This window comes from Sciurus carolinensis, chromosome 11 (assembly GCF_902686445.1).
Source record: "Sciurus carolinensis chromosome 11, mSciCar1.2, whole genome shotgun sequence".
Classification (NCBI taxonomy): Eukaryota; Metazoa; Chordata; class Mammalia; order Rodentia; family Sciuridae; genus Sciurus; species Sciurus carolinensis.
Genome location: NC_062223.1, coordinates 123,564,968 through 123,576,877, shown reverse-complemented (window position 1 = coordinate 123,576,877; position 11,910 = coordinate 123,564,968). Strand labels below are relative to the sequence as shown.

General features: G+C 36.2%; 1 protein-coding gene across 1 annotated transcript; it reads right to left on the bottom strand.

The window, feature by feature from the left end:
- Window positions 1-7,903: 7,903 nt before the first annotated feature.
- LOC124960249 (putative olfactory receptor 8G3) lies at window positions 7,904-8,839 on the bottom strand. The gene has a single exon (XM_047518946.1). It carries the CDS (start codon window positions 8,837-8,839, stop codon window positions 7,904-7,906), a length of 936 nt encoding a protein of 311 aa, XP_047374902.1.
- Window positions 8,840-11,910: the final 3,071 nt, after the last annotated feature.

Sequence of the window (11,910 nt, the reverse complement as noted above, 5' to 3'; positions counted from 1 at the left end):
AAACACATTATATATTTATACATAAATATATATATATATAATCACACACATTTCAGTTGTTTCCAATTCTGTAATTATGATGTTTAGTTGTTACAGATACATAGTGACTTTTGGGGCCACTGTTCTACTAGCTGTTCTACACACACACACACACACACACACACACACACACACAATGGAATATTACTCAGCCTTAAAGAAGAATGAATTTATGGCATTTGCCAGTAAATGGATGGAGCTGGAGAATAAGCCAATACCAAAGATTGAATGTTTTCCCTGATATGTGGATGCTGATCCACAATGAGGGGTGGGGCTAGGGAAGAATTGAGGTACTTGGATTAGACAGAGGGAAGCAGAGGAAGTGGAGGGATATGGGGGTAGGAATGATAGTAGAATGAATTGAACATTATTACTGTATGTGTATACATGAGTACATGACCCATTTTACTCTATATTATGTATAATCAGAAGAATGAGAAATTATACTCCATTTGTGTATGATGTGTAAAAAATTAATTCTGCTGTCATGTATAACTAATTAGAACAAATAAAAATTTTTAAAAATTCATCTATTTTTAATTGTTCCTGTAAGAATTGTGATGTTTGGATTGAGAAATATTGATATAAAGTTTTGGGCTCTTGCTCATCTAAAGAGTGCTTTATAGTTTTTATAATTGAAGGAAGTGTTTAGTTAGTAATCAACTATCAGCTTCTGCATTTCTTCTGACTTCCTATAATTTTATGTTTTTCTAAGAAAAGTACTTTAATTAAATGTCAAAGAACTGAATGAATCTAAAAAATTATATAGACAGTCACATATTAGGAGCTCTGAGAAAAATAAGTGAGACTTGACTACCTTTAAAGAGAATGAGATTTGGTCTGGATTAGTATATCTTTTTTTTTAATGTTTTTATATTTATCCTTTAATTTTTTATAGACTGCATTTTGATTCATTATACACAAATGGGGTACAATTTTTCATTTCCATGGTTATACACAATGTAGATTCACACCATTCATGTAGTCATATGTATACATAGGATAATACTGTCTGTCTCATTCTACTATCTTTCCTTCCCCAACCTGTCCCACACCATTTTCCTCTACACCATTCAAAGTTCTTTCCTTCTTCTCTTTCCCAATGTCACCTCCCCTTGTTATGTATCATCATCCATTTATCAGAGAAAACATCTAGCCTTTGGCTTTTTGGGCTTGACCTATTTCACCTACCATAATATTTTCCAACTTCACCCATTTGCCAGCAAATGCCATAATTTTATTCTTTACAACTGAGTAATATTCCATTGTGTATATATACCACAGTTTCTTTATCCATTCATCAACTGAAGGGCATCTCAGTTGGTCCCACAATCTAACTATTGTGAATTGAGCAGCTATGAACATTGATGTGGTTGCATCACTGTAGTATGCTGATTTTAATTCCTTTGGGTATAAACCGAGGAGTGGGATAGCTGGGTCACATGGTGGGTTCATTCCAATCTTTCTGAAGAATCTCCACACTGCTTTCCAGAGTGGCTGCACTAATTTGCAACTCTACCAGCAATGTATGAGTGTGCTTTTTTCCCCACATCCACACCAACACTTATTATTGCTTGTGTTCTTGATAATAGCTATTCTAATTGGGGTGAGTTGAAATTTTAGGGTGGTTTTAATTTGCATTTCTCTAATTACTAGAGATGATGAGCACTTTTTCATATATTTGTTGATCACCTGTATATCTTATTCTGTGAAGTGTCTGCCCAGTTCCTTAGCCCACATATTGCCTGAGTTCTTTGTAGTTTTGGTGTAAAGATTTTTAAGTTCTTTATAAACTTTGGAGATTAGTGCTCCGTCTAAAGTGTGTGGAAAAGATTTTCTCCCACTCTGTAGGCTCTTTTTTCACATTATTGATTGTTTTCTTTGTTGAGACGGGCAGGTGGACCTTGGTTGGTGGGTGATAAGTAGGTGAAAGGTAGGTGATGGGCACGCAAGAGGCAAGCAAACTGACAAATGGCTGATGATAGGTGGCAATCAGTGAATGATTTGCATTCACAATAGTGGAAATGGTGGCAGACTGCAGGTGATTACAGTGGACAAATGGTAAACAGCAGGGGATCAATAAGCAGCAAAGAATGCCTCGCAGAGAAACAGATATCCTCTGCTTGAAATCCGAGTTATGGAGTGACAACTAGTCTGTCATCTTGGATCTCCCCTGGATTAGTTTCTACTATGCTGCACAATAAAATCAATAATTGAGTTTTTAAAAATCCCACACCCAGGCTTCAGAAACCTGATTTAGCTTTGGCAGTGTAATAACTGCAAGATTCTGGATTAATATTCTTTAGCAGAACATTAATTGTCATTCACACTGTATTATGGGTACAGACTAATGGTTGACTGATAAAAGACAGTGCTAGGCAAAAAGAGTGAGACAGAGTGCTGGTGCTGAGTTGAGTGTGAATATCTTTAACAAGCATCACCATGTTGTGTTATGGGAGTTAAAAAATTTTTCAGTTTCCCAGGTTCATAAATGGAGAGGAATTTTGCTTGAGGATGAATCATACTCAGATTTTCATCCATAATACTCAAATGATTTAGATAACGATGTTTAGGACATTCCATATGATAAATTACTTAATGACATTTTGGATTTATTTCATGCTGCAATGAGTTTCTGAATTTGGGTGAATCATGTAAAGAATGAGTGTGTTTTACATGTTGGATAGAAATGAATCTTTTGGAGCCAGAGGATGGACTTTAGTACACTGAATGTTATCCCAAAGATGTACAGGTCTCAATTCTAGAAACTGTGAATATATTAGAAAATTGTCAAAGGGGCTTTGAACTATGAATATTTTAAGGTTCTTGAGAGAGAGGGCTATATGGGTTACTTGGGTAGGCCCCACGCAATTACAAGTGTCCAATAAGAGGGAGGCAGGAAGAATAGAGTAGGTAGAAGATAGAACAATAGAATCAAGAGGTTGGAGTGCTGTGGAGGTGGAACACAAATCAAGCAATCCCAGCAGCCTACAGAAGTTGAAAAAGGCAAGAGCACCAGAAAGAATCAATTCTGTCAACACTTCAATTCTAACTGGCAGAGGCTCATTTGGGACTTCTGACCTAGCCAGCTATTTCATAATAAATGCATGTTGTTTCCAGTCACTAATTTTATTTCAGGTTTTTTCCAAAGTAATAGAAAATCAATACATACCATAAATGGCAGAAAACACAAGTTTTATGCCAGACAAATAAAACAGTGTATTCAGTGAGTACTGATCTGACAATAATATGTAGGATGATTTGAATGGGAAGAGACAGTAGACAGGTATGTAGTATACCTTTGAAAGTCATATAAGTAAGGTTATGCACTATTTGTTTTTCTGTGTCAGGATGAACCCTTTTAGCATTTTGTTCTGCAGGTTCATCCATGACGTTGAAATTTCAGAATCTCCTCCTTTAAAATTGAATATTATTTCATGATGCATGTGCATGCATGGATCTGTGCATACATAGGTAAAAATTATGGGATAAATGAGCATGAAACACATGGACATGCCATAACTTAGAAGCATCTGTGGGGCTCAAGAGCAGTCGACTCATAAACTGCCCATCACGATTGATATAAAGATAAGACAATTTTGTGTGTGATGCAATCATCTATTACAATTGGTGTTGTGTTTGTGTTAGAAAAAGACCATATTTCTCTATTTTGCTTTGATCGGAACAGATATGAGAGATTTAGATTGCTTTAATTTGATCTAAAAATAAATGTAAAAGTATTCAGATATTCAGAGGACAGCAATACCATCCTATAGAGAAATAAGAATGCTCAAAGCACAGAAGGGTGTGCTGTGGGAGACCTAGGATGTGTCCACAATTTCATGGGTTAGAATGCACTGTAAGTAAAATCACAGTTACTGGAGTCAAACTTCCTGACTTGGTTGTGAGGTTGGTTTCTTATTATGTGCGGGACCCTGTGAAGGTTTTATTAACTCTCTTTGATTTCACAACGGGAATGACTGCTGTATAATGCTACTAGATGATGTAAATATTACTCAGAGGTAGAATAATGCATCCAATTATCATGGACAAAGTGCTTGATCTCCAAATAATCTCAATTAAGATGATTATTATATTGTTACATCATTATCACTATTATATTATAATTATTAAAACAATAAAATTAGGTGGATTAAGGATAATCTCCAGAATCTAAGAGAGGGACACAGAACAAAGTTCCTTTCAGGACCCTATCTGATACTTAATTCCAGATTTGTCATCTTGAGTACTAAGAAAAATGTTTCAGTTGTTTTAAGTCACTCAGTGTGTAACAGTTTGTTACAACAGCTATAGCAACTGATATACTATGCAAGATTTGCACGTTTTTTATTTTCATTGACCTTCACTAACCATATTAAATATCATCATTTACTCATAAGATAGGAATGCCAGGGCTGGTGTGTAACTCACTGATAGAGCATTTGCTTCATCTGCACAAAGTCCTGGGTTTGATCCCCGGCAACACAGAAAAGAAAAGAAAATTGCAGAAATCTGGAGAATTTTAAATAGAAAACTGAATACAAGCATCTGGTCAACATTGCCATAAACATGTCAAGAGTTCTTAAGGACCTAATCAATGAAAGATGACTTGTTTCTTTTGGAAATAAGAGAAATATTGAGAAAAAAAAAAAGAAATGTGTGCATTATAGAAATTACCTTGAGTTCATCTGAAGATTAAGTTATTTGTTTGGAAATAAATTTATACTTAATATTCTTACACAAAATATTCATAAACAATTTTGAGATAATTGCAATATCATTTTTTAAATTGAATTTACTTGAAATGCTTGAAATTATGTTATAATACACTTTCATCTGTTAATGTTTAAATAGTTTCAACATATTTTTAGAGGAAGAAAAAGCTAATGCAGCATGAGGTGCTGCCACAGGCCATGGGAACTCACTTAGGCTCCCTTCTCTTGGGAGCAGAGGTGGTGTTTTCCAAGATGGCTTTCCAGAGGGACAACAGGATGCAGTCTTAAACAGTCTCCAGTCCTCAGGGTAGGGAAAAACCACAGGGGCAGGAATTCTGTGGGTCAACTTGTAGAAAGGTCAACTGCACACCGCGAGTGTGGAGAAGGTTCCAGAGTGAAAGTAAAAAGTTCATGTTGTAGATCTGAAGTGAAACTACCCCAATGCAAGTTGGGTCTTAGCTTTCACAAGACTAAATCTGTGCCTCATGTCTGCTGAAATGAGAGGCAGTCTGAGACAACATGAAACAGGAAAGCAGAGTAATCTTTGTCTCATTGCTGTTTATAATCCATTGAAATAAGGGTAAAGATAAAGAACAAACATTCAAGTGAACATGTGATTATCATAAGCAATACAATCTAAAAAGAAAAAGTCATTTCTCTGAGACATCATAGAGAAATGACGTGGAAAAAGTAATTTAAGTTGACTTTCAAAGATGTGTTTCCTGAGGAAGTAACTTTAAGTCCCTATGGCCTGGAGAGGTACATTTTCCTAAGACAGATTCTGGTACAAATTTTCACTCACTATCCCAAGGTATAATATTTACAGTAAATATTCCAATAGATCAAAATGCCACCATCACCTTTTGTGTCCTTGAACGATTCTTCCAAATTTAATGTACTAGAGGTGAAACATATATGGTTACTTTATGAATAAGACTTTAATGGATATTAATGAGGAAACAATGGATATGGTATATATGGTATATATGGTTTTCCCATAAATATTTCATAAGAAGAAACAAGACAATGTTCGTGGATCTACTGGATTGTTCCAGGTTCTGAAGGTGTGGTCTTGTACTATATGCACAGAAGGAGACTTCCTGAGAATAAAATCCAGCACAACTGGACAATAAGAAGGCAAGTACACACTGGAAGAACAAAGGACAAAGCAGGGAGTATGTTGGATAACAAAATCACAGCATATTCACATACCTGAAACTCAAACTTTAAAGTTCTAATTGGTAAGCAAAAATAAGGTGGATGGCAAATGATATGTGTGGAGGCATAGGGCAGGTCAAAAATGTGCACAAACTAGAGATTGCTACTGCCATACAGTTATGATTTTTTACATTTTTATATGGAGAGATTAGAAAACATTTGTAATCGCTGTTGGAAGATGGTATTTTTATTATGGCTTAGAACTGAACTGAATTTACAACAATTGCACAGAAGAACAGAGGTAAAACACTCAGGTTGGTTGAAATTGGTTTATTTGTCCATATAATTCTTAGTATTTCTTCTAATCTATGTCTCAATGACACTTGTAAGATGAAAGCTCACATGGAAAATGGCATAAAAAAGGCCATGGGGTGAAGAATGTCAGTATCATCCCATCAAAGTGTTGACAAATGCACTAAGATGAAATAGGTCCATTCAAAAACTATAATAGTGACAGGGTGACTAAATCACCTTCCTCTTCTGTTCACAGTAAAGATGTTTTGTACTCTTCATGAGACTTTAACAACTGTATTCCTCACACTTTGGAATAAAGGAGATTCAGCATGGGGAAAATAATAGCATAAAGCACATAATATCCATTTCCTTGATTCACGGAGCTGAACAATGATATAGACAGGTATGTGAATGCTGCAGAAGCCCAAAGACCACAGGCACCAGCGTGTGAGAACTGAGTGAAGTGCAGGCTTTGGACCTGCGCTTCATAGAATGACAAGGAGGATACTGGCAGTGATGAAGATACTCAACTAAGGATGGTTAGGATTTGGACAAAGATGTTAAGTGAACCAGAACATAGAATCAGCCATTTGTTGACATAGGTTTTAGATTGGGAGAGCTTTAGGGGGAGGGGGAGATCACAGAAATAATGGTTGATGACATTAAACTTGTAAAAGGTGACCCTAACCAAATAGTCCATTTGAACTAACAAACCACAACTATGCCCCTAAAATCAGGGAGAAGCAGGTAAGCAAGGGTGTAGACATGACAATGTGGCATTTATAAGTTTGTTTTATTTTTCTTTCATCAGTATGGACTTTTTATTATTTTCATTATATTAGATGAAAATATCATGGAAATTATCCAGAAGACAGAAGCATAGTGATATAGAGAAGTGGGTGGTATATGATGTGTAGGAAGGAATTCTCAAAAGGCCCCAAACTCACCCCTAGTTATGTGGACTAAGTATCACTTCAAGTAACATCAAACATCCTGGAACAAAACTCTTTAAACTCAATTACTTCCTATGTTTGAGAACCTGGGTGTTCAATCTAATAATGAGCTTCAATTTATTTCTTGTTTAAAAGGGGAACTGTTTCTAGGTGCAGTGGTGCACACCCCCCAGCGACTGAGGAGGCTGAGGTAGGAGGATCACAAGTTCAAAACCGGCCTCAGCAACTTAGTAAGGTCCTAAGCAATGTAGCAAGACCCTGTCTCTAAGGAAAATATAAAAAGGACTGGGGATGTGGCTAGGTGGTTAAACAACCCTAGGTTCAATCCCCAGTACCAAAAAAAAAAAAAGTTAGAGGTGGCGGGATTATACTAAGTATTTCTCTGAAGGATTATTGTAAATAATTAGTAAAGTGATCCATTTAAATAATCATAGGTACAGCTTTTATGTTACCACTGTCACCACCACTGCCAACATCATCATCATCATCACTGCTTTACTATTATTAAACTATAAACAAAATCTCTTTGAAGTCTGAAGTATCGTTTGATCGTATCCTTTTTATTTCTTCACACAGACTTATTACAATATAAGTTCAAAGACAGAGGAATAGAGGGTAATTTTGGAGATGTGTCACAGAGGTAAGCATGACCAGTATTCCAAAACTCAAAAAACAAACCTATTGAATTGCACACTGTGCAAACTGAAGACCTGTTTCTATTTGACAATAGCACATTGACTTTATTCATGAACCCGCTCTCCTATTCAGAATTTTCTTCAGGGCAGATTTGACATCCTTATTCCTCAGGCTGTAGATCAGAGGGTTCAGCATGGGCACAATGATGGTGTAAAACACAGAGGACACTTTCCCTTGGTCCATGGAGCTGACTGACGATGGCTGCAGGTACATGAACGCAGCAGAGCCAAAGAAGAGAGCAACAGCTGAGATGTGGGAGCTGCAGGTGCTGAAGGCTTTGGCTCTGCCCTCAGAGGAGCGAATGTGCAGGATGCTGGCAATGATGAGGATGTAGGAGCTAAGGATGGTTAAGGCAGGAGTCACAATGTTAAAGGCACTTAAGAAAAGAACCAATAACTCATTGATGTAGATGCTGGAGCAGGATAGCTCCAAGAGTGGAAAGAGATCACAGAAATAATGATTAATCACATTAGTCTTGCACAAGAGAAGTCTCAACATGAAGACTGTGTGAATTGTAGACCCGATGACACCCAAAATGTAAACTCCCACTGTGAGCCAGAAGCAGAGGCGATGGGACATGATGACACCATACAGCAAGGGGCTACAGATGGCCACGTAGCGGTCATAGGCCATTACAGCCAACATGTGACACTCTGAGATGGCAAAAACAGAGAAGAAGTAGAGCTGAGTCATGCATTCAGGGTAGGAGATGATGTTCTTCTCCATCACAAAGTTCACCAGCATTTTGGGGGTAATGACAGTGGAATGACAGAGGTCAATGAAGGAGAGATTGCTGAGGAAAAAGTACATGGGGGTGTGCAGTTGAGAGCTGAGCCCAATCAGTGTGATCATGCCCAGGTTCCCCAGCACTGTGAGCATGTAGATTCCCAGGAAGAGGACGAAGAGGGGCAGCTGGAACTCAGGCTGCTGTGAGAGTCCAGCCAGGATGAACTCAGTCACTGCAGAATGATTTGCAGTCTCCATTATCCTGTTAAATTTTCAAAAAGAGAAAACAACTGAACTTTCATGCCCATCTGTGTGTGTGCACATGTGTGCATGTGTGTGAATGTGGGGGGATTGTGTGGGAGCTATTATTTTCACCTTTATTTGTGGTAATACATATTGCTTCTCTGGGTCAACCAGTGAATCTGCTTGATTAAAGGAGGAATTGCTGACATGGAAGCCCTTAAAGTTAAGATGGTTCATAAGTTTGAAAGAGCACCAAATTTTTGGATTTTTATCTTTTTGAAGGAAGGTTGTTTTAGAGGACTCTGTTCTTTTGTCTCATATTCTATATAATATTTTAATGTTAGATGTATCAAATGTCACAATGATTACATTTCCATTTGTCTTAGAATAAGGAAAAGAAAAACTTTCTATGATTTATTAATACAGATTTCATAGTCTATTTATGTCAACTTTGTAGTTTTATTGGCTATTTTTCTTACCTGAGTTCCAACTCAAAATAACTGAACACTGGACAACTATCCATACAGTGTATTTCCCTCTGAAACCACTTCTCTGTGCTCTAATTTTCTTCACCCAATTCTGCCACCCACAAGGAAGAAACATAACTGCTTATAGATGCACACTTTATTTCAGTAACCGTTCTGAGAGTGAGGATGCATCCCCCACTCCTGTTCCGATTTGAATATATTCTAGGGACAATCATGATGATATCCATTATTTCATGGATTTCTCCACTCTGGTCAGAGAAGCCATAGGTCATAACTGCTCTATATCAATTGCTCTTCATGGTTGAACTGGTGTAAGTTAGAAAACTACTCACATTTCCCGAATTTTAGAAGGGTTTAGGAACAGAAATGCTAGATGTCCTCTAATTGTTCTCTTTTTGTAATCATGTATTTTGCACATGCTCTCTATAGAATTTAAAGGTGGAGGCTATACGTATTAGTGAGCACAGATGAATTACAATTGAAATTTTTGTCCAAATTCATTAATAATCCATGATGTTATGTGGTTTTTTAAAAGGCTAACATATATCTTTAGTTTTCATTTGGGAAGAAATGAAGTAGATTCTAGAAAACAAAAATTCAGTCTTAATACTTCAACAACAGTTGGATTAGTGTTTTCAGTTTGCAGTACATTTTATATGGGGTAAAGAAAAATGGGATGATTTCTGAAAAAAAAGATGGAGAAATCTTGTCATTTGAAAGATGGCTAAAATAAGTGGATCAATTAGCTAGCATGGTAAAAGTACATACATAATGTGAGTTTGCATCCAAATATTCAACATATTGCTGGAAACTGTAGAGTCAAATATATGATTTCACGACCAAGATTATTCTAACAGTCAAACATACCTTGATTGACAGACTGCATTACCATTTTGGAGATGTTGTTGAAGGACATGGCAAGTGACAAATGGGAATATTAAATCATCTTTAAAATATATTCAAGTATTTCATGATTTTATAATTCTAATGGGTCCTGATATTAGATCAGACATACAGTCTGATTTCAAATCTCATCTCAAGCCTGCATTTTCTGCACGAACTTAGGAAAATTATTTCCACTCTCTACACCTCTGGAAAAAAAATGTAAATGCCATTGTCTGCCTATTGTGAAAACAATGAATAGCTCCTGTGTCTCCATAAGAACTTAATGAAGAGCAGTTGTATTTGCACTGTAAACCACTCAGTTTGTCTCTGAATTGTCTTTCATCAGCCAATATTTTCATTTTCATAATGATGGCTGGAGGATTTTTATTTTTTGTTTTTATCCACAGAATAGTTGCTGCTCTTTCCTACATAAAAACACATAATACAGGGATTTACAATTCTTTTGCTGAGTGTTAAATTCTTATATTGTCAATATTTTCCATCATCTCAATTAAAATTCATACTCATATTTATGTCATTCAAATATTGATATATCTGGCAGCAAAAAGAAGAGTTTTCTTCTTTTTTGTCCCAACAAATACCATAATGTGGCTATTCTATTATAAGATGTTTGGTAAGCTATTATTTTTAGTACATAATGTTCCTTTAGTTTTTCTCTTCCCATATCAACTTTAAGGTATTAATACTTCTTTAATGCTTCAGGTAGTTTAGTTAACATCTATAATGGTAAAACCATATTAATCAAACCAATTTCTGTGTGCTCATGAATATCCCTTATGTTTACATGTAAAATGTGCTTAATTCTGATGAATTATTATGAGTCATTTACCAGCGTTCCTTCTGCACTAAACGTAAAGTGAATTCAATGCTATAGCAGTGCCTTTCATGTAATAATTCTCAATAAAAATTTTATCGATAGGGTGGTAGTAATAAACTTAGCAGTAAGTGGGCACAAGTTCAGAATATGTGAAAAAAGCCTTCCCACTTTTTGAGTAGAAATGAGTAAACAAAGAAGTGTTTGCCATGATTTTAGACTGCAGGAAGATGATAAGCAAACCTGTGTTAACCAGGGCATGCGACTCTTATATTAAGGACACAGAAAGACAGGTAATCAGCCATGTGCATCTCAATTAACACTATGAGAGAAACTGCATCAGAAGAGTCTAAGATTTTAAAAGTCAAGATCTGGGATTCAGACATACCCCTCCTTCTTCTTAGAGAATCCAATGTGTATTTTCTTTTCCACTTCTCTGAAGGTAAAGTGACTTTGGTGACATGAGGAAGTGATAGACCAAAGATATCCTTTGAGTCACTAATCCTGATCTTTTCTGAATCTGATGCCCAAACCCACTTGACTCTCTGCAAAAATTGGCTAATGTGATGATTTTATATGGTGGGTATAGATAATAAGAACCTGTTTAGCAACAAACAATGATAATGACCTCCCACTGGAATCCCATCCCATAAGTGTCTACCCTGGGGAAAAACAACTATTATAATTTTTTTCCATATAGATTCTCAAATGTTTAATATTGTCACAAGGAAATTATTCTTAAACACAAAGTCATGAGAGATAGTGTTAGAGCTCTACTGAGTTCCATGCCATGACATTTAAAAATTAAAGTTTTCAGAAAAATTTTGAGACATACCTTGAAGGAATTATCTGAAGTGAATTTTTACTAAGGAAAAATA

What these genes read in the sequence shown, in the direction of transcription:
- LOC124960249 (XM_047518946.1), bottom strand. Translation starts at nt 8,839, where the DNA reads ATGGAGACTGCAAATCATTCTGCAGTGACTGAGTTCATCCTGGCTGGA.